This window comes from Carassius gibelio, chromosome A18 (assembly GCF_023724105.1).
Source record: "Carassius gibelio isolate Cgi1373 ecotype wild population from Czech Republic chromosome A18, carGib1.2-hapl.c, whole genome shotgun sequence".
Classification (NCBI taxonomy): domain Eukaryota; kingdom Metazoa; phylum Chordata; class Actinopteri; order Cypriniformes; family Cyprinidae; genus Carassius; species Carassius gibelio.
Genome location: NC_068388.1, coordinates 18,551,710 through 18,576,196, shown reverse-complemented (window position 1 = coordinate 18,576,196; position 24,487 = coordinate 18,551,710). Strand labels below are relative to the sequence as shown.

Below are 24,487 nucleotides of genomic sequence, written 5' to 3'. Positions count from 1 at the left end.
TGTCCATGTCAGATGATTGATTAAGCTCTCACACGTTTGTTTGATAAGTCATGTTTACTTTTTATAGGTGTCATTTGTACAGTTGGTTCAGATTTATTTGGCATTCTGACGATTCCATGGAATTGTCCATTCCACTGAATTGTACAAAAAGTGTAAGAACCCCAAATTTAAAACCTCGGAATGGATTTAAACATTGTGAAATATGTTAAGTGATGTTATGGGTACTATACTTTTATTTATATTAGTGCTGTCAAAATTAGCGCGTTAACGCATTCGATTAATTTGAAATATTTAACGCGTTGAAAAAAAATAACGCAATTAACGCGGTTGCAGTTTTTTTTTATTTCCAGTTGTGGCCTATGTGTGTTCAACGTGCAAATAAATATGGATAAGACCAAGGAAGGACTTTTAGACGGAAAGTTTCAGTATAAAACTCTGCCGGATTACTCTTCAGTCTGCCACAAGAAACATTACTCTTCATTCAGTCTGCCACAAGAAACAGCAACATTAAAATCATGAACTCAAATGTCATTGTTTAAAAAAACAAAAAAAACAATGACTGTAACAGTGCGTAAATCAGACCTTTCTGTAACGCTAACGTTAATAAGCTTAAACGAAAATAACGAAATAATTATGTAGCAGAGTATTTTTTGTACACAGTGCCGCGAACTGTCAATCACTCCTGTACGCGTGCATCACTGTCCTCCTTGCAGCTGCAGCAACTTGCGCTCTCACTCTTCATCAAGCTTTAAAACAAAAAGGGGACAAAAAGATCATATTGTCTTTGTGCATAGGCTATAGATTAATTAGATAAATGAATATCTAAATTTGTGCCTTGCCGTCTACGGTATTTTTTTATAACTTAGAAAAAAGATGCTGCAGCCAATGAGCAGCCAGCGGGGGCTGCAGGACGACTCAACCTCCGCAGACAGTTTTTAATGTTTATCAGACAATAAATACTCAAGATTTTGCTTTAGTATAACTCACAACGATTTTCACACACCTTCTCCGGCCACGTTGAGTTGTTGACACTTAACAGTGGGAAAAGCGACACATGCGCTATTCACTTGTATAACTTAAGGGTGAATGGGTAATGTAGTTTCTGCTCTGGGTGGGATGAATTAGGACGCTTGCATTGTGAAGGGCGCTCTGAAAATCGGCAGTGCAGGTAAAAGATTAAAGCCTCTATTAAAACAGATGTCCAAATGAGCATACCGGTACGCTACAAGCACGTTCTGGGCACACGGAGAGGTGGCGGTACGCTCAAGAGCTATATTTGGAAGTGGCAGTACTGAGTACCTGTGTGTACTGGCCCACTTAAAGCACTGGCAATGACTATACTTTGGAATTTTTTTGCAGTCCACTTAGAATTCAACATGGAAATCATTTTTGTTTTTTATTGGCATTGATTGTTTTGAAATTCAAACGGTACTTACATGCCTGTGTTTTTATTTCTGTAATAAATATGGCTTTCAAGCCAACAGTTAATTTGGAGGATATTGATGGTTTATTGCAGGTATGTTGTTTACATGAGAAAATCTGTGTTACAAGTTAAACAAAAATTCCAATAAACAATCATATTTTGAATTTAAATAGTTTCTTTGTCTTGAGTTTACATTAATTATTTACATTTTACATTTACATATCCAAAAAGTTTCAGTCTTTTAATTGCGATTAATCGCGATTAATTTTAAAAAATTGTGCGATTAATTAGTTAATTTTTTTTAATCGATTGACAGCACTAATTTATATCAAAGTAGGCCAGATATTAGATATAAAATAATGTTAAGGAAAGTTTATGATGGACAGATGTTTGAAGCTTTCAGAGCTCTTCGATATATGTGCATTTAAGGTTTTTTTTTTTTTTTTTTTTTTTTTTACAAATTTTCATGTTAAGAACCGCATGAATTAAAACCACTTGCTGTTTAAATATATTCATAATTGTAATATAGACCATACACGTGGAAACACTTGTTTAACACATTTTTTTTGCACCTGTCTGTAACCTTTAAACCAAAACCTGCCCATGTCAAGTGAAAGTGATCCATGCTCACCCCATTTTTTGCTTCTCTAGGGAGAGTTCTCTCAAACTCACAGTGTGGGCTATGATTGCTGGAGACCGCTGCCTAAAATTAGCTGATGGGAGGACAGCCAACTGTGTTTGACTTCTATAGATGGTGAAGTGTGTTGGCAGTCAAAGTGAAAAAAGTCAGAGCAAAATACAAGAGATCAATTTAGATCTCAGTCAAGGTCACTGTCTTCCAGTGTCAGCTGTTTTGTTGCTTTTAGAAGCAGGAATATATAGACACAAGTTTAAAAAGAGGGTGTGTTCCAACAATCCCAGAATTTTAGCTTTTGTTAAAAATGCATCCTGAATTCTATAAAAATAACAAACAATCAAATTAAATTATAAATCATTTATCTGCTGGCATTGGCAATATGGCAAACAAGGGCAATTAAATCTGGTCTCTATAAGATGAACAAAGTAATAAACTTCATTCTCTACAATTTAATTTAACTGTTATAAAGCTGGTCTCATTTCTCTTGACATCATTTGTGCGGGTCGGGTTTTTTTCCAACCCGCGGGTCCCGCTTTTATGAAATTATTTGGCCCGCCCCAGCATGCAAATAAAGTAAAATTTCTATTCCCACCCCGACCCGCGCATGGTGGGACATCACAGAAGATACGTTGCTACTTAGACCTTTGTATTGTAACCTTATCAAAGAACCTAATAAAATATGAAAATATATATTCCAAATATTTAATATAGGCTATATGAATTTGCACTATTTTATAGTTTGTTCAAGCACAAATCTTTTAGGTGAAAGAATCGTTCATGTAATCCACAGACTCATATTTCTCGTTCATTGAAGTTCTTCCCTCCACAGCAGCGCACGAGCGCGGCGCTATTAGCAGCGCATGTGCAGCTTGTGAACAGCTCTGTGAAATGTTTAATCCTGTCAGAGTTACGCAACTTCGAGCCAATAGCTTTTGAGTATGAGATGTGACAGTGCATGTCATTTGTTGAATGAAGTGAACGAATCCGTCCTTCACTGAACGATATCGAGAGATCTTCTCATTCGTGAACGAGTTTGTTCATGAATGAAATGATTGAGAGTATACCGGGTCAATGAGCCAAGCATGTAAATCTCAATCAGCAATCAGCAGATACAAAGCGCAGTTACAGGTATTGTGCACATATGCTTGTTTTAATATTTAGCAAACAGAACATATAAAGTTTTCATTTTGTTTCAATCAAGTACCTCAAACTTAGTTTTACACTTCCCATCATGCTTTGCACAGGACTGGATATGGGGAGAGAAAATGTTAAAATAAAGTGTTATTTTATGCAGTTTTTAATAAAATGTGATAATAAGGAGACTTTTTCATGTCTAATGCTCTATTATGTGGGCATTTTAAAAGACTTTATATTGGTGTATTTTGTGCGAGTTACCATTGTGGTGAAGTGTGGAGCTTGTGGTTGGGTTGAGGACCTGGTTAAAAGAAAGTCTAAAATACTAAAAAAAAAAAAAAAAAATGCAACTTTAAGGAGAGTACTAGTGCATGACGTACACATAGTAACATCCTTAAACTGCAAACAACTAACATCATGTGTAAAGAAAAGTTATATCTTACTTGCTAATGTTTTTATAACACTTTGGCTAAACTTGCATGGACAGTGGTTCTACATTATCTCTACTCAGATATTTCATGTAGGATGAACTAAAGCAAACTGAGTAAACTCACCTAAAAGTAGACATGTCCTCATTACTTGATTTATTCATGTACAAATAACATGGTACAACAAACATGTGGAACCACTGTCCATGAAAGAATCACGTTCAGCCAAAGAGTCATTTTTTTGAGTGTGTGTGTGATTTGCATCAAAACATCATCAGCCTTTCAAAGAATTGTTTTGTCTGTATTACTACGATAATGGTTGTAGGGTTTATCTTTTGGGGGTTTTATACATGACCATCCTGCTGTCTGGTTTCAAATCTAATGTTCTTTATAATCCTCAGGCAATATGCCTCCAGGAGAGATTTCCTATTAGCACTCTATTCCTTTCTCCTCTAAATATAGTATCATAAGGTTATTGCTTTCAAAAGCTTGAGCTTTGTGGAAGGGTAGCCTTGCTCTGTGATAGTGTTTAGGTGTTATGTAGTTGTTAATTTGAGATCCTACATTCGACAGGGCTTCTGTGGTTGCTTGTTACTGTCATCCTTGGTGACGTTACTATTTTTTTTTTTTCAGGAGAAAACTTAAAGTTAGCATGATCATGAACATTTTCTTTAAACAAGTTTACAGTCCTACACAAGGTTCATGCTACCCAGCTACTTATCAGGGAACAAAATAAAGTAGGTGTTTGCTTTCACAAATTGCACACTAGAGCTGTCAAAATTGCAAAAAAAATGATGTTCGAATATTCCCTCTAAAAAACACACAAATATTCGAACTATTCGAACATCTGTTTGTGCATGTTGTCAATGACGCGCATTATGTCAATAACAGGACAAAATAATACAAAGAGACATAACTACTTGTATAGGTAGTCTATTTAAGTTTAAACATATATGACAACGTATTACCTACACAAAAACAAGGAAATCAACTAATGTCCAAGACTGCAGACCTCACGCTCTCTCACCCTCACGTTCTCTGCGCATAACGGTTTAAATGAACAAACTAATTTTTGTGCAAGCAATTTAAGGTCGCGACTGTTGTCCCAAATATAGCAGGCTTCATTCAGTGATTGAAACAAATATTATTAATATTAATTGAAGTTTTACAGCATTGACATTGAATGCTCTGAGCGAGCTGTGCTGTGGTAAACATGGAACTTTTCCTTGACATGAAACGATAAATAATCTAACCTCGGATCCATTGCTTGACAGAACTCCCCGAAGCCTGCCCCATCCGCTATAGTGATCGGTCTCATGTCCTTACAAATAAATGAAATTATTTTATCCGTTATGGCCTCTTGTCGTGTTGCAGACAAAGAGCTTGTGGCGGGCGATGCAACGTAACGTTAAGTGTCAAGACGTGACTGTTCCACACAATATGCCATGCTCATTTGGGTGCAGGTTTTTTGAGATGTGTCCTCATGTTGCTAGTATGCTAACTGTATCTTAAATAGCTTGCATACAACTCGCGGGTCAACAATTTTACCTCACTTTCTCTGCTGCGGTCGAGTTGGGCTCTGCACTTGCTGGCATCTTCCATGAAGACGCGTCTACTTTCAGCAGTGATGCTGTGCCAGACAGTGCGACTGCTGTGACCTGTCCCTGAACCCTCAGGTGCGCTAGCGCGCCCACTCGCAAAGCAGACAACCACGCATCTACTACTGTGGGCGTTTTTTTCCACATTTTTTTTTTTTATTCGAATACTAATTTTCACCTTTTTTTTTTAACTATTCGAATACATATTCGAATTTAGAATATTCGTTGACAGCCCTATTGCACACATAGTCCACAATTATGAGGGTGGGCCGGAATAACAGCAGTGGAGTGAGACCTGTAATTCTCCCTAGAAACCAATGACTGCATAACCGGAGGACTTTTAAACTGGGTTTAACTTGCTGTTCACTTATGAACCGTAAGTTCATACAAAATTTTTTCACCCTCATGTTTGTCCAATATGTATAGTCGTGCTTTTTTTCTGTTTTTATATTCAATAAATGTGTTCAATAATAAATATATATACCAGACTTCAGGAAATATTTTGGGAACAGACCCATATAGATATTATATGGCAAATGCGTGTTTGTATCCCATTCTTGTGTTAAAGAAAAGTAACCTTGTGAGGCAAGAGGATATTTTTAATGCTCATGCATAAATAGTTGGGCACTGAAGCCAGGCTATATTGTAACTGTAAATGCATGGAGCTGATTTTAGATCAGTATTTGGTTTTAAGCTTTCTGTTATGAAATGCATGTTCTGAATTTTATCCGGAGTTAACATGCAGCTGCTGTTGCCAACCTATTGTTTATATTATATTATAACCTGTTGATTTTATATTTTATATATATATATTTTTTTAAATGTTTAAATATTAAAGCATGTCATGTTTAATTTTGTAATTTGTTACCATTGCTTTTTGGCTGATACCTTGGACCCGGATTGGTTAGTTGGATCAGCAGTTGTAAAAAGACAAAAGGACAAATTGTGTAAATTTAAAATGCAATGTGTGACCAATAATGAATCAGGTTTTATTTATTTTTATTTCTTATTTTTTATTATTGAATTAAATGTATTTCATTATTTCATTTCAAGTGCACTTGTTCTTGTTGGTGTCATCAATCTGGCAACCTGTGTGTGGGTCAAGTCTGAGTAGGGGGCCAGGTGAAAAAAAAAAAGCCCCTGTGCAATATTTTGAATTTGGACTGGAATACCTAGTTCAACCAATCGCTGACAATCCTACATACAGCACCTTTAAGTTAGTTTATAACTTAACGACTCTTTCACAAGTTCTGTACAAACACAATACAATCTGTACAAACACTGTGTCCAGCTGGTTCTTGCTTTCTGATAACTCTTCATGTTGTCTGAATCTGAATCTGCAAATTTAAGAACCCAGGGTTTCTTAAATGTAAGCATGGGGACCTAGGTAGACAAAAGGTTGGGAACCACTGAGATGCACAGAGGAATAACCCATCCTCCAGTTTTCATTACTGTACGCAGTCACTGTGCAGATATTTCCATTGTCGTGATTATTCAGTGCTGCTCAGTGACAGATCAGATATATGGATGGAGATGCCGTTATTGGAACGGCTCTCACATGCTTATGAGAGAGATACGATATATGAGAACTGCAGTGGCTAATCACCCAGCTGCTGCTTGAGAATGGTCTGCTTTATGCATGGAGACTCTCTGAACATTAATGCACCAGGGCCTAAATGGGCCTCCAGCATTTGTTTCCCCTGTTTACTTAGGCATCTACCTTACTAAGCAGCATCCAAATCGAAATGGAACCTCATATATGACTGTCACCCATGCAGACCTCTCAAATAACACTTTTCAATTAAGGTTAAGCCCAAAGTATACTTAGATGTTCAAGCATATGCATACAGCGTTTTACATAATTCCATCATCAACATAGTATGTGTGCAGTCAGAAAGCTACCAAAATAGAAATTCTGTTATTCAAATTGTGATTGGGTTTTAAACAAATCCAGGAAAAATTGCTCCCGTTGTAATCACTGCAGAGGTCTATAACTATATTTTATTTGTGTTAATACTTAGCTGGTATACTTTTAACATTATTGTAATTTACACAATATTCCCTATATTATAATAGCAGTGTGTTTGTGCTTGTTTACTCTGAGTGACCGTAATCTCAGATGAACACTGACTGGAGCAGCATCAGGGTCTCATACGGAGAGACCGAAATGCCCTTCAGTGAGTTCACTGTGGTGATTTGTTGCCAAGCAGTCACAAGGCTTCCTGCGTCACCATGGCTACACTTAAAGCAGAGCTCACTGACCTGGTTACCCACGTAAAACCAATTCTACCCTAAACATTTATTGCTTGGGCCTTTGAGAAGTTGTTTTTAAATATGTAGTTGTATGTTTAGTTTGTGCCTGTTAAGCGCTGCAAAGTTTGATCCATTGAGTTGGAAGATTAATCTTTAATTGAAATACTAGTTTTATTTACTATTATTACACAGCTCTTTGAAATGCTTGATTCTGATTGGTCAGTCCCGAAATTCCAAGGGACGTTATTCCCCGGATAACATACCTCTGGGTATTTCTTTTCACATCTATCACATCACACTGCCCCACTCCTAGTTTCATTCAAATGCAACTGCTATCATCTTGTAGACCTATTTTTAGGACTGGCTAAAATATCTAACCATATTTTGAATGATTTGATCAAAAACTGATATTTTAATTACAGTATTATTATTATTATTATTATTATTATTATTATTATTATTATTATTATTATTATTGTAGTTGATGCGTCAGTTTCTACTAAAATATTTATTGTGTTTCTTGTAGTAGTAGTCTTGTATCTTCTGTTCTGCTGATGTCACAGAGTTGACGAGTTGGTGCTGGAGTCTAGCAGCCACCCTGCACACAGACACACTATCCACTGCCTCTATCACTCATTGTATCAGTTTTATAGGCTTGAAATAAACCAATGGGAATGTTCTAAATTTAAAATGATGGATGCTGAATTTCTCATCTTTCGCTGAATTAATGCTAGAGGGTTTAAATCCGGCCTCTGCAACCTCAAAATCAAACCTCTAAATGACTACAACACTTATGTCATTATAAAAAAAAAAAAAAAAAAAAAAAATATTTAGAAGTCCAATCAGAAGAGTTTAATCAAATCAGGAATTCAATGTCAGAAGTATATTAAGTACAGAAGTGTAGTTCTCAGAGTTTTTAGTCTGATGGTGAAATTTGAAGGTCAGTTTTGAGGGTTTGTTTTGTAATGGTGACCCTGCTTCTTATATTGGTGTTTTTTTCAACACAGGGCTCCAGAGATCATTCTTGGCCTGCCTTTTTGTGAAGCCATAGACATGTGGTCGCTGGGATGTGTGATTGCTGAGCTCTTCTTGGGCTGGCCTCTCTACCCAGGAGCCCTAGAGTTTGACCAGGTAATTCTTCTAAAATGCTGCTTTCTCTCTCTCTCTCTCTCTCTCTCTGTCTATGGAACCCAACCAGAACCTGACTCATATTTAAGATATGAATATATATGCATGCATTGATTCATGCATTCATTAATTAATTCAATATGTTTAGTAATAATACAAGTTGTCCTTTGGTTTTTGGGTTAAAATGTGACCTAGGCATGGTTTTGTGAGATTCACCCATTCCTTTCCATATCTCTTTCTGTTTCAAATCGTTCTCTCTCTCTCTCTAGCTCTCTCTATCACACACACACACAGACACTCTCTCTCTCTCTCTCTCTCTCTCTCTCTCTCTCTCTCTAAATGTCTCTTCTGGATCGCGAGTTCTTCATATTTCTCCTCCTCTTGACGTAATCTGTTTAGCACAGGGCCGTGGTATGTGCTGTCAGGCCTAAACAATTTCCAGAAGAATTTTCACAGCCACTTCTTAGCAGTTGTGTTGGGCTGTACATGTGTCAGCGTGTGGGTGTTTGTTGTGCGCGCTCATGCTGCTGCGTTTGTCTGAGCACGCATGGTTTATGAGCGTTTTCTAGTTTTCGGGATATACTCCCCCTGCTGCTGGGCCCCTGAATGCCCCAGGGGTGAAACTGAGAGGATGTGTGTCTGCATGTGTGATAGATGTGCAGGAACAAGCCCAGATTAGAACACTGTTTCTAGGAAGGGATGGAAAGCAGATTCCCAGGAGCCATCGACTTGACATAGCAGTTGGCAGCAGTAGTAGGGGGTTTGATGGGTTTTCCTCTTCCTTTTGGCCAAGCTGTTAACACAGCTGGGGGAAGGTTATGTATCTCAAGATGCCAGCGGGTGTCATGAACTGTTAGTCTAATAGCTACATGCCTCTTATTGCTCATATATAACCCTGTATTGTGCCATGAAGTCCTCTAAAGGCCAGGACACACCAAGCCGACTTCAAAGAACTAGTGGCAATTAAAGCCAACTGTGTTTTTTGCCTCACGTTGGCAGCATCGGACCAAAAAAGCTGCGCTCAAACACACCGCATAGACTACAGCCGACAGCAAACTAACACTTACGTTCTAGGGATTCGTGAGAGGAATTAACAGTCTATATCAGCAGCTATCAATAGTACACATTCAAAAGGAGTAACCGAAACAAAGATATACGAGATAAATGCAGATATATCAAACGTAAACAAAGCAGCGCTTTCTTACCATTTTGAATATCAGTAACGCTAATAACTTTAATTATTTTAAGCGGCTCATGTTGTTGTGAAAACATTCGCATATTAGAATGATTGGGAAGGATCATGTAACATTTAAACAGACTTCTGTCTGTACTGCCTTCATTTACGTGCTTGTTTTCATCACTTTCGCTTTAATTTTCAGGCACTGACTCATTCGCTAAACTGAACATTCAATCAGAGCTCTCACTCGCACCGACAGTCTAGACGGCCCCGTCACAGATTCAACATGCTGCCGCCGACGTGAGCCTGACGAGTGAAACACACCAAGCAAACTAGCCTGACTGTCGCTCACCTAAACCCATGAGAATTTGGTCTGTCATGAATAATTATTTTCCACTATCACAGCAATCTAGCTTTAACTCAACAACACCTGTGAAAAGAAAAGTCAGAATTTGCCCATCTGCTAAAAATGAGTGGATCAGAATGTGTTCCGAGCTCCATTTGGATGACTTTTTTCCCTGATCTTCAGACTAGGGGTGTAACGATTCATTAATATGGATCGATACATTGATACAATGTCTGATGATATGATGCATCGATGGCACACATATCGATATTTTACTGTAGTTTAAATAGGCACCTTATTTGGTACTGTCCATATTTTCACATAAATGTCCTTCTATGCATTACTGCCAACGCCTGTATTCTTGCTAAAACTTGCTAAAACATAGAGCAGCTGTTACTACACAGAGCCGTTGTTAACTGAGAAGATGCACCAAAAAACGCTGAAAATGAAGTGGATTTGGGTATCTTCTCTATTAACAACGGCTCTGTGTAGTAACAGCTGCTCTATGTGAAATCACGCACCTGATGGAATTAACCGCTGATTAGAAAACCGGCTTTACTGACGAGATGCGCATAACGATCGGCCGATCGTGATCGGAGCACCCCTAACATTTGCATTTAGTCCTTTTGTAGACGCATTTATCCAAAGTGACTTACAATTGGGGCATACTTATTTATACTTAATTATATAATCGAATCCAATTGAGGCATTGGTTTATCTATCAGATGTTTTAAATAACCAACACTTTGAATGACTGTAACCAAATGCAGAGTACATTTAAAGTAAACCTTTAGAAAGTCTCGAAAATGTCTATTTTTTTTCATCAAAGTCATAGTTTAATTTTTTTTTTAGCAACACAATCTCATGAGAATTCATAAGCATCATAAGCATTGCTGTTTTTTGAAACTGTGTTCATCCAGTTTTTCTTCGTTAGTGACGTAATTATATAGGAGGTGTAGAATTTTATCTTTAGCTCCTTGCATTCTTTCTTATGTAGACAACGGGTTAAGTTAAAACTATGAATATGCAATATAGTGAATATATTTAGCGAAATGATCTTTTCTACCTTACTAGTGAGCTAATGGATGCCTAATGGTTATTTTGAGAGAAATGTATTGTGGTTTATGTAATGTATTGTGTAGTGGCATTGTTTACAAGCTTTAAATATTTTCTGCAGTTTGAAACACTGAATGACCGATTACATGTGACATTTCGGTAAGATGTACTGTATCTTATAATATACATTTTGTTGTCAATTTAATGTTTATTTTGTACTTTAGTAGTAATTAGAAAGATATGATGGGTTCACGTGCTGCTTGAACTGAGGCACTTTTGATTGATTGATCTATGATTTTAGTCTAAGGACTAAAATGGTTTGTGGTATTGCGCTCTTAATCCACACACCTCCTTCACGGGGGTATTCAGTTTAATCTCACACAGCAAAAATTATTTATAGAAGAAGTGAACACCCCCTTTTGGTACCAATCGCAGGCCCTCATTCCACCGGCATGTGGCACCTGCGTTTGACACTGCCACAATGTTACAGCAAGTGGCTACTGAGACTCTTGAATGTAGAATATATATATATATATATATATATATATATATTTTTTTTTTATTATTTTTTTTTTTTTGCAGACTGTGGCCCTGGGTGCAGGTTTGGACATGTAGGGATATTCTTAATGTACTGAAGTGACATATACCTGTTTGAAAATAAAGCTGTAAAAAAAAAAAAAAAACTGATAACACATGCAGGGTCCAGAATTAAAACTCAACAAGTGCCAAATGTGAGTAAAAATCTCTCTGGCCAGTTGGGTGATATAATCTTTTAAATTAATTAAGCTACAATATTTGAATGGCAATAAATGTCACTGTTTATTGGTTCTTTATTCTTATAAATTTTACAGTTGTAGAAAGTTTACCATGACAAATATAGCTAGGAAGTTAAAGGTTGCAGCTTTTATTGTTTTACCTCTGCTCTATACAGTTTTCCCACAAATATAATACATGTAGAGATGGAGGAGTTGTTACCGGGGAAAAGGTAATGTGGACAGGTCTACTTGGAGTTCTGCCACTGTGACCTGATGTTGGATTACTAATTATTCATCTCTCTTATTGGATCCTGCATTGTTATACAACAGGCCTGCTTACTTCCTTTCCTCTGTGCTGATCTGAGTCCCGTATTCCCCATTCATATCCACATTGACCTTGCATTGACTCCCTCTCCAAATGTCTTAATTTATTTCCCTATCCAGCCCTTAATTTCATTACCCGGAGGTTAGACATGTTTTTGTTCCTCTTTCTCATGGGTTCATATCTGAACTGCAACTGGGGAATTTACAATGTTCTTTTTCTTTTTTTGCACAAACCCTGTTTATCACTCTAAAAGCTCTGGATTATGGTGTCTGTGTGCAAAGAGTGTTTCTAATGATAGCTATTGTTAACTTTCTTAAAGGTACAGTTCAACAGAAAATAATCATTGACACTAGGGCTGCACAATTATGACAGAAATCATAGTTGTCGATTATTGCCTTGAAATTGTAATTACAATTATTAATAACAATTATTTTGAACCGATATATGCCATTAAAGCACTGACTGCATCAAGAAGTGCTCCATGGGGTATGTAATCTCGGTGCTCTTTGGTTGTATGTGATAGTATATATTTAAGGACAAGAACTCCAAGGCACTCGAATTGTAGTGAAAAGTTAAAAAGCCTTTATTACATCACTGGCTTTATACGTTAAAACTCTTTTGGTGAGAGGTACATCAACACGTTGTGGCTACATGCCTTCATCAGATTTATGCCATTGTTTGAAGATGCATACCATATATTTTATGATGCATTCCATATATTATATATTATATCCATCGGGAGAGTTTGTGACTTTGTGAGGCTCTGAGCAGACGACCGTGCGGACAGGTACGCATAGTCAGTATTCTTCAAAAGCACAATTGCACATGTTCAGGCAGTGTGAATAAGCCCATTGCCAATCGAACCTGTGCAATCCGTCAATAAGGAATTAAAAGGAATTCATTCATAATACAGCGATGTGCAATGATTCTGGGCAAATTTTTGTTCACATGTTTGTTGCATATTTGTTGATGCCACCCTCACATAAAAAGAGAATTGAAATCGAATCGATTTGAGAGCTTCTGAATTGAAATCGAATCGATCTGGAACATCTGAATCGATACTCGATATATATATATATATTATTAGGGGTGTAACGGTACGCAAAAATCACGGTTCGGTACGTACCTCGGTTTTAAAGTCACGGTTCGGTTCATTTTCGGTAATGCAAATGCAAACATTAAACTGCAGGTTGTTTATTACTATAAACTTTTTTTTAACAGTTTGTTTACACTTTTTTAAAATACTTTTTTAAAATAATTTTTTATTAAATATATATATATATAAAATAAAAATAAAAATAAAAAGAAGTAAAATAAAATACTCTAAATAAAACCACTAAATAAAATACTGTCTCAAACCAATGTCATATAATAAAATATAATGAAAAATATAAATAAATAACTATGATTACAGTGCAGCATTACCAATCCCAGCTTGTAGGCCTGCTCATATTTAAAAAATATATATAACTTTTCCAAAGTGTAAAGTGCAGCATCAACAGTTTCCGTTTTTAGACCTGCTCAGATTTTGTTATTGCGTTGGCCCGATCGGAATTAAGAGCAAAGGTCTGTTTAAATACCGATGGGAGCTTCGTTTGAATTACAATCGTTTTTTTCCTAGTTGTAGTGATGTTCACACTCGCGTGATGCCTTTTGAAAACCTTAGGCCGGTGACACACTGGCATATTGTACCTGTCAAACTTAGTCTATTTTGCCGTTAATACTGTTGACGGTGTCCTTTATCAGTAGGCTTTATATTTATGCTCAACAGTAAGTATAGATATTGTTGTCGTGAAGACAGGATCCTGGTCTGTTAGTGCCTTGGCGGCCTCCCTCTATGTCACCTACAGTAGCAGCCAGTGTGTCACCGGCCTTAGAATCAGCTGCAGGGCGGGATTTGCGCTGAACGCGGAGACTTCCGCCACTTAATATATTCGTTTGGAAACACGAAAATGTACCTGTTCCACAAACAAAATATTGCATTCGGTACACATGTGCACCGTACCGAAAGCCCTGTACCAAAACGGTCCGGTACGAATACACTTACCATTACACCCCTAATATATATATATATATATATATATATATATATATATATATATATATATATATATATCTATATATATATCACTCTTCTTGAACTTTTATTGCTTTACTATAGGATTGAGCCTCAAATGTAAGCTATACATTGGTTTGGTTTCTTGTTTAAACAAAACAAAACATTCCAATTCATATTATCTGGGCTCCAGACTAACCTTCGAGATCAATGGCACCAGCACATGATTTGGTAGCACTGAACATGTAATAATATTACAAGTTTTGTCTCATAGAAATGCACATTAGAACAGGAGCTTGAGTTCAGAGTAGCAGCTGCTATATATATTATTATACTACTTGAGTTGGATTGCAGATGTACATTTATTTTCATTAATAAATTAGTACCATTGTGAAATCTGTAACCGTTTCGTCTTTCATAACCAAAAGTACAACATCTCGTTACCATGGTAAAAAATAAAAATAGCCTAACTATATGGTTTCTATGGTGTTTGTATTGAAAAACAATCCACATCAACTGAAAGACAAAATAATGTAATTATATTCCATTAATCCTTTAACATATTTAGTATATTAATAATATCCTACTTTCCGTCGTACATTTGTTACCATTACTGCAGTAAAACTATGGTAAATGTGGGTGATTTGTGGATCGACATGTCTTCTAACTGGATCGTTGTTGCATTTTTTCTGTGCTTTCTGCATCTGTGTTTATGAGAATAACAGCTCAGATTTATTTGGCTTTAAACTACTTTAAACTAAAGAGACATGATTTGTACCGGAGAACTCTGATCACGACTCTGGTCACTGTAATAAATGCATGACCTCTCAACTCGTTCTATACTGTCTTCTTTTGAGGCGAGTGAATAAAAGGTCCATGTGACGTGCAGTTCAAACGAGTACCGCTATTTTGTTCCGCTTTTGACACGCTTGCCATTTAACATATCTATCATGCACAATAATGTATTTTATCCAGTGTGTTTGAGTTTGATAACCCCGCACTGCAAACAACTCTTAAGCACACAGAATATTGCAAGTGGGCATTTTTAATTGTTTATTTATTTTTGTAATCATGGCTATGAATGATTAAGTAATCATGGCATCAATAATCGTAATCGCGATTAGACATTCAATTAATTGTGCAGGCCTAATTGATGCATATGACTTTTTGTTTCATGGAAACTTCAAGAAGTTTCGCAGAAAGTTTCCCTGTTCTTTTCTGTACAACAAACGCGTATCGTGGCCACGGGCTCTCAAGTGCCAAAAGATCAAATTGTAATTAGATTTGTTGATTACTCTGGATTTTAATATGCCTCTTGTCACAGAGCTTTTTAGATAGATGCAGACGCTTTTTAGATCAGGGAGAATCTGCAATCTCTGACCCAGTTCATTTGTTAGCTTCCATGGCTGCAATATGTTGTGTTTTCTGCCAACTGGCAACCCAAGGTATCGGAATACTGTTGGGTAAATTATCAGTGCGCGGAATCACACAGATCAAAATAAAAACCGAGATTTCAATAGTAAAATAACTGGCTGTAGCATTTTCAAAGAACCTTTTTGTTTACAGATATATTCCTAAAACATAATAATGTCAAGCTGATATGGTGCAAATGTTCTCAAATTTGTTTTGAGTTTCTTTGGATCAGTTGTTCATTTCCTGCATGATGGGCTGTTTAGACCAAACTTAAAGGGATAGTTCACCCAAAAATTTAAGTCATGTCATTAATGACACGCCCTTATGTCGTTCCAAACCTGTAAGGCCTCCATTCATCTTCAGAACACAGATTAAGATATTTTAGATTTAGTCCGAGAGCTTTCTGTCCCTCCATTGAAATTTTATGTATGGTATACTGTCCATGTCCAGAAAGGTAATAAAAACATCTTCAAAGTAGTCCATGTGACATCAGAGGGTCAGTTAGAATTTTTGAAGCATCAAAAATACATTTTGGTCCAAAAATAGCAAAAACTACGACTTTATTCAGCATTGTCTTCTCTACTGGGTTTGTTGTGAGCGCTTTCAAAACACTACATTTTAGTGATATCCAGTTCGCGAATGAATCACTCGATGTAACCGGATCTTCTTGAACCAATTCACCAAATTGAACTGAATCGTTTGAAATGGTTCGCGTCTCCAATAAGCATTAATTGACAAATGACTTAAAGCTGCGGTAGGGAACTTTTGACGCTCTAGCGTTTAATAAACAGAACTGCTTGCATCTTGTGGAAGAACATTGTAGCCGAAACTACTTCTCTCTGTTTATGTCTATGAAGAAACACAAAGGTACTGGGTTACTCCGCCGCGGTACCCCCGAAGCAATCTAAAATAGTCTGAATATAAACACTTATTATTGGTGCACCCTAGTGATTCAGGACAAGCTAAAAACACGGTTTGGAAAATGGATTCATGGTGTACTCGCTTATTATATAAATTTTTCTACATTTTGAACACAAACAAAGTTACGGACCGCAGCTCTGATTGGTTGATTTCTTACCGGGAGCGATGGAGTTACTGCAAATGGCAATAGGACCACTGGGAGGAGCCAGAGGAGCTTGATTTTTTTTCACAGATTATCTGTCTCATATTCTACTGTCAGGACATAATGACAGGCTTAATAAATATGTAAAAAATATTTTTTTTTACAAAAGTTCCCTACTGCACCTTTAAGCTGTTAACTTTTTTAATGTGGCTGACACTCCCTCTGAGTTAAAACAAACCAATATCCCGGAGTAATTCATTTACTCAAACACTACACTGACTGAACTGCTGTGAAGAGAGAACTGAAGATGAACACCGAGCCGAGCCAGATAACAAACGAAAACGTACTTGTTCTCAAGTCAAGAACCAGCTGCATCGGTTTTCAGATTACCAGTTGTGATGGGAAGTTTCATTCTTTTCCGCGAACCGTTTTTTTCTAACAGTTCGATTCAATAAACCGGTTGAAGAAAACGGTTCACCAGTTCTTTTCTGCTCGACGTAATGACGTCATTGGCGATGAATGCCCATGATTCAAGCCTTCGGTTTACCCGCGCTCATAACATTAGCACAGAACCAGACTATCACAAATATTCTAGCCCAGTCTGGGTTGAGAGGTCAAAGTGTCATGTGTTGAGATGTGCCACTGCAGGTCTTGCACCTCTGCAGTCCCCATGTGAAACTGAGGATTTAATAGATCTTTCATGCACACCATAGTGTTGTTGACGTAAGAACGCACACAAAATGGCCACACTCCCCCTCCCGTGGGTTTCACACAAGCATGACTCCATAAATCGGACGTTTCTGCGTGTCGTTTAGAACACGTGCTGCATTCTCAACGTGTTTTTGAGAACACATGCTGTTTCTAGGCACCTGACAGTCTTTTGTTGATGTATCCATTTACATTGGACGGTGTTAAAACATTAACAATGATCGAGTTCACCAAGTTCTGTTTCACTCTTTCCCATCTGCCTCTCCTCAGATCCGCTACATTTCTCAGACGCAGGGTCTGCCAGGAGAACATCTGTTAAATGTGGCGACGAAGACATCTCGCTTCTTTTGCCGGGAGTCGGACTCGCCGTATGCGGCCTGGAGACTTAAAGTGAGATCAAGAACTGTGACACACACACACACACACAGATCACTCACCCAAGACACCTGCATCATCTTCACTAATCATAAATGTATGTTGAAGAAGGCATTATTGGTAACATTAATTACATTATTAGTTAAAATTTTATTTTTATCCACCTACAGCCTTGTTTATATTATCAGAAAAGAAAATGTGTTCAGGGGTCTTGAAATATTCAAGAAATACTTAGAAAATATTTAGCTTAAATATGTCAGTCTGTGTTTAAATATAGGTTTTTACAATATGGTAAGCATTTAAAAAAACATTTTCATGACAATAAACTTTAATGTGTTATTTTTATTTTTTTTAATTATTGTTATAAGCTGGACATTTCTTCCTGAAATGAATCCACTGTTACATTTTAATGAAAGACAAATAATACATTGTGTACAATAAAAACATATGCATTGCAAGACCTGGGACATGTATCAAAGTTGAGTTTAATAGCTATACATTATGTGTATGTTTCAGTCCACAGAAGAGCACGAGGCAGAGACGGGGCTCAAATCAAAAGAAGCCAGAAAGTACATCTTCAGGTGTTTGGATGACATGGCGCATGTGCGTATATTTGGATCAAGAGCACAAGTTAGAAAATCCCACTTTTACCACATTAGTCATTATTCACACCTTATTCTCTCCCAGTGGAAAATGTCTGCAAGGGGAGTTACCTTACGAATGCAAATAGAAAACTCACTTTGTGCTGTGCAAGTTAAAGTGTTACATGGAGCAAATTAGCTCAAAAGGGAAATGTATATAAATAATTACAATTAATTATACTTAATTAGTTATTTATATCAGTAGTAACTGTAGCTGAATTAATATTACAATCAACTAATCTGTTGGTTGGATTTTATATCAACTCTTAGAAATTTTATTTTTGTGGCCACAGAAAATAACTTTCTTCCAGTACTAATAAATTAGAGCATGTGACAAGATCAGGAATCGTTTAAGGGACATTTATTTACAAGCAGTGACCGAATCACAAAGTTTTATTCAGTTTTATTAACTAAACACTAGCACTAACTAGTCTAAAGAAAAAAATACATACAATCAGTCATACATGGGGGAAGGGCAAATGAAACTGAATGAATGAAACGGTTCGAGAAACAGGGAATGAAACTATGAAAAGAAGTGAGTAAACCATCAGCGCCGTTTTAAAATGGGGGGTCTACAGCTTATACTAAACTTCTGTTTCCTTTAGTTAAATGTACGATGCTTGCATTGCCTTGGCTGTTGAACGAGTGTCCTGATGCAGTCTCAGATGAAAGTGTTGATGGTTGGAAGGTTTGGTGGTGTTGGAGTTGTGATAATGTTTTCTGGGTTTAAAGAGTGATGAACTCCAAAAGATGTTATTCTCACTCTGTGGTGGTCGGGAGACTTTTCTCCCAGATGGAAAGTAAAGACATGGCTGTAGTCGCCGTGCTGGCCCTGGGACCAGAGGAAGACGGGAAGGTGATGAGAGCAGAGACCCTAGAGACGAGACAAAAAAAAAAAAAAAAAGATCCTAGGTGGATCACTTATGTTAGGCCTTATAAGTTCTGTGGGAGTCACACCATCAATGATCCAATGGTGACTAGTACTTTTGGTGGGAAAATTTTAGACTCTCTTTCTTTGAGCATGGCATTTTGCAAATGCACTGAATTGGGTGTTGATGCAAAACTATTTTAGATTCTTAAAACACTAATATGTTGCCTAGGTATCAAAATGTAATATACCCTCTCATTTAGATCATCAAAATACAAATTCATAGAGACCAAACCTGGAATAGGTGAGGTTAAATTAAAGGGGTCATGTGAAGTTGCTAAAAAGAACACTGTTGTGTATTTGGTGTATGCAAGGTGTTTATGTGGTTTAAGGTGAAAAATAAATATATATTTTCCAAATAATGTACATTATTATTGCTTCTCTATGCTCCACCTTTCTGAAACGCGTTTGACAAAACTCATTGTTCTAAAAAAAAAAAAAAGGCAACCATATTACAAACGAGGCATTTGTTGCATCCAGTGGGGACATAATTACTGATTATAATGATTTAAACTGTTTTTTAAGCGTTGCATATCGCGCAGCGTAACCATAAAACCATGTCCGCATTTGTGATCGGAGAAACGACAAACAAGAAGTGCTACACTGTTCAAAACTTATGTTTGAATCATCAGTGGCAAATTCTTTTAATATAAAAAACTTACTTACAGACTGTGAGTCAGAAGCACCAGACTGTCCTTAAGTTGAAAGTAAAGTTGAAACTGTCCCACTTTTTTAGAATCAGACGGATTGTAGGCTACTCTGCTGGTTCAGGAAGCAGTCCTCCATAAAATGTGCTCCACACATCTGAATATTTGGGTTAAACTGTTCTGAAACAGTGTTGTGTATACAACTTAACCACTGTTTTTTAGTTGTGTCTACTTTTCCACAACATGGCGGCAGCAATTAATTGCATCATACTGTATGACCCCTTTAATTAAGGATTTTATCATAAGCATGCATAAAACAGTATACAACAGTAATATACATATTGACCTGGGGATATGCTTGAAAGGAATGTCATAGAAAGGTTTGTCTATGAATTAATACGAAAGAGCCCATTTCAATGGGCATTATGTGCCTTTCCTTTGAGGAAAATGAGTGAGAGTTGATTTGCCTGCATCCCTATGAGCAATAAAACAAGTGTTTACAGATGGTTTGTTTTTTCCTGCCATGATAACCAGAGGCCTGTTCTGCATTTTTGAGATGTTAGTTGTATTTTGGGGGAAAGGGTACATAGACCCTCATATTTGGCTTGTTGGTTGGGTGAAGGATGTTAGGAATTATTTGTTTAATATAGCAAATAACTGTCTGATCGCTCCACCACACGCTATACATGAATAAATCATGTGTAGGCAAATGTGAGTCAGTCCTCTATTTTATTCAGTAGGACCACATTGAGTCTGAATTATTTATTTACCCCCCCAAATGTTCTAAGGTGTATGTGAGGGCAAATCTGTCGAATGGATACATGGGGTGATGAGGGTGGAATATAATTACAATTTAAAACAACTTTTGTATTGTAACTTATTTTAAAATGTAGTTTATTGCCATTTCTCCAATCTTCAGTGTCACATGATCCTTCAGAAATCATTCTAATATGCTGATTTGGTACTCAAGAAGCATTTATTATTAGCAAAACGTGATTCATTTTTAAGAACTCTTTGATGAATAGAAAGTACAGAATAACAGCAGTTATTTGAACTAATAAATGCATAATTTAATGATCAAATCTGTCAGTTTTGATAAATTTTTATGTGTCCTTGCTTATTAAGTCTATTAATTTATTTGAAACTTACTAAATGATACCCATAAAGAATCTGTTGAAGTATGCTACGCTTTCTGTGTGTGCAGATACTATGCAGGCCTCAGTATGATTAACCTAACCAACTGTTTGTTTTGACTTTTTTTTTTTTTTGCAGGTGAATCTTGTGATGAATCTGGAAGGCTGTGATTTGTTGGCAGAGAAGGCTGATCGTGTAGAGTTTGTGGGTTTGCTGAAGAGAATGTTGTTCATCGATGCAGAGGAAAGAATCGCCCCGAGTGATGCCCTTAGCCATCCTTTTGTTACCATGCAACACCTGCTAGACTTCCCCCACAGCAACCAGTGAGCGGCTTTTCATTCCTTAACCCTGTTTCTGATTCAGTCCTGCTGACTTTTGAAGAACAGCATTTTGACAGAGGTTTTGTGTCCTGAATTCTCTCTTTAGTGTCAAATCGTGTTTTCACATTATGGACGTGTGCTGCTCAAGACCAGGCAGTTATGAGTCTCTCAGTCGGACCAAGGCTCCATTTGTCAGGACTGTCCCGAGCACTGGTGCAGCACCCAACATTACCCTGCCCTTCTGCAAGGTGACCGGCATTCACACTCAGGTATTAAAAGCATTGCCATTACTGTCAGGAGCATTACAATACTGTTAAAAAAGTTGTGAAGACTTAAGTATTGTTTTGTTTTGTTTTTCTACATGAAAATCAGCTCATGTCTTTGCTTTCAGGGTTTTCACGGTTTACTATAAACACTTCCTGTTTCCTTATTACCCAGCAATCTTGTAAAAACAGCATTTGTGGCGCTATCTGCGATACTTTTTCAAATGAAGGTCAAAGCAGTGCACGACGCATGTTTTGAAGACCTCAAAGTTTAATGTTCCTGTAGCTCAAACTGTGTAGAGCATGGATTTGGTTCCCAGGAATGCATTAACTGATATAACGAAGGAATAAATGAATACCTTGAATATAGGGCTGTCACAATGTCAGATTTTCACCAAACTCTCCTGTGGTTACACTTTTTTTTAATTTTTTTATAATCCCTGGGTCAGATCACACTGTATATACACAGTACTGAAAAGACTTTCCAGAATCACAAGTTCTTACTATCAAATAAAGATCCACTGATACAAGCCAGAGTCCAGTATCTCTTTGACAAATTATATTTAAATTGTGCTGGTTTAAGTTTCTATAGGAAATTATTATACTCGACAAACACTCTCTAAGTCAACAGTTAATCCATTTTAGGGTTTTTATCTAAATCAAACTTTAAAAGCCTTACATGGGGTTGGAAATAGTTTTTTTTTTATTTTTTATTTTTTTTTACTATTTTAGCTTGTTATTCGCCATGAAAATAGCAAAGAAAGTTAGCAAAGACAGTTAGCATGGATTTTATTTCAGAAAATTTCAGAAGAGCTGACCAGTTCAGAAGATATGGAAATAAGCAAAGGATGATTTTATAATATAAATATGTGTGTTTATTGTGCAGGTGTCTGTACATGCGAAAATAAGTGTTTGTATGATATTTTTTTCCTGCTGACTTGATTATTTCAGGTCTAAAACACCCTTTTCCATCTGATCAGAATTTAATTAGGGTCGATTTAGGTGTTTACATAAATGCTTGCCATCAGTCACATTATAAATGGATTATTTGGATGCATGTAAACTTGCATCTTTTTCTATTTTATGAAGGCACACTACTGCAACGTACTATGTTTATAAACATATGTTTGCAATGCTGTCTTTCTATGAGTATCTGCTAGATAGTTACTGCTGCTGGATTATTATCAAAAATATTAGCTTTCTTTGGATAAAACTGCCTGCCAATGCATAAATGGGTTACCTTAAGTAACTGATTAGAATATATTGCTACTGTTTATATAAAAGTACCGCATTAGTGACCATTTCTCACTGTTAGTGTCCTTTCTAATTTCACAGTTAGTGGGCTTCAACAGTATCATTATCAACTATAACAAGCTCTTTGCAGTTAGGACTGAAGAAACTGTCAGCAATATTTTAAATGTCAAAATGATGTTTGATCTTTCAGGGTGTAACATCAGAATAACATCAGAATTTTCTGGATGTACCACCAGCAATGTTTGCTGTAATGGTTGTCACACACACTTTCATTTTCATATCCTGCATAATTTGTCCGCCAGAGACAGTATTACATCATCTATTCTTTTAGTGTGTTTTTTTGTTTTTGCTCTGTCTTGCACTCCTGTCGCTTTGTTCTTTTATTGTAGCTTCTGCTTCTTGCCTTTTATTTTGTTAATGTGTGGAGGATCACGTTGACTCTTTCCGCATGACGTGCACCGTTCAGTGCAGGTGATGACAGGCTGTCAAAACACGGCTCGCAACACTCGCTGCCTCTGACTACATTTCAAATAATCCTTAATATATTTCCTCCTAAAACGTTTGTACTGTAGGATGATATTTGTTACCGTATTTCTTTTAGCTGTTCATGTAAATGACTTTTTTTTTCTTCTGCAATGTGGTTTTGCATCTCACAAATCGGACCCCTCATTGCCGGTGTCATGGCAACATTGCTGACATCATGGCAACGTGGAGAGAGCATTCGGTTTCCAAGGAGAGACGCGCCACCAAACTGACCTGAGATAACACAGAGAATGTTTTAATACCTTTGATGACCTTTTAAGCATGGTAGCTTTTTTTTTCTTTTTTTCACAACATAATGTGTCCCTCGTTGACTTCTCTTTTGCAACATTCAGTTCTGCAAACTGGTAAATTGTATTAAAAGAAGTGAATCTGGTCAGCTGTTCGCAATTATCTGGGATAGAAGAACACTGACTGTGGACCCTGGTCACGTTCACACCGTTCTGATCACACGGTCACGCTGCTACAGGCTGTTTGTGTTATTCAGTACACTGGAGTTATGGCTGTGACGCTTGAGAGTGTTAACTTTGAAAAGCATGTCCATAAAACCATATTTGATGATGTATAATGGAATGGAATAACTTAAATGCAAGTTCTGTCATAATGTCCCAGGCTGATGATGTTCACAGCGTTAAACTACTTGGCTCAAGCTGATTGGTTCATGATAAATATTCAGCCAATGAGCTGTATGTCTTAAATACTCACAGCACCTTATCAGTGTTTCAGCAGCAATTCAGTAGAATTCAGCATATCTATTCTGCAAGGCCAAAATACATTAACATTAACTACCATGCTAAAAGAATTCAAGTGTTTCAATCAGACCCATTGCCACAGGTGTATAAAATCAAACACCTTAGCCATGCAGTCTGCATTTACAAACATTTT

At 36.9% G+C, this 24,487-nt stretch overlaps 1 protein-coding gene across 2 annotated transcripts in view; it reads left to right on the top strand.

Annotated features, from left to right (window-relative positions):
- LOC127933971 (homeodomain-interacting protein kinase 3) overlaps positions 1-24,487 on the top strand; it is a 55,808-nt gene that overhangs the window by 17,878 nt on the left and 13,443 nt on the right. For both annotated transcript variants that reach the window (XM_052531100.1, XM_052531099.1), the window contains exons 3-7: positions 8,481-8,604; positions 17,771-17,890; positions 18,392-18,478; positions 21,364-21,548; positions 21,652-21,814. In XM_052531100.1, coding sequence (XP_052387060.1) covers positions 8,481-8,604; positions 17,771-17,890; positions 18,392-18,478; positions 21,364-21,548; positions 21,652-21,814 — 679 coding nt within the window. The remainder of the gene's footprint in view (positions 1-8,480; positions 8,605-17,770; positions 17,891-18,391; positions 18,479-21,363; positions 21,549-21,651; positions 21,815-24,487) is intronic.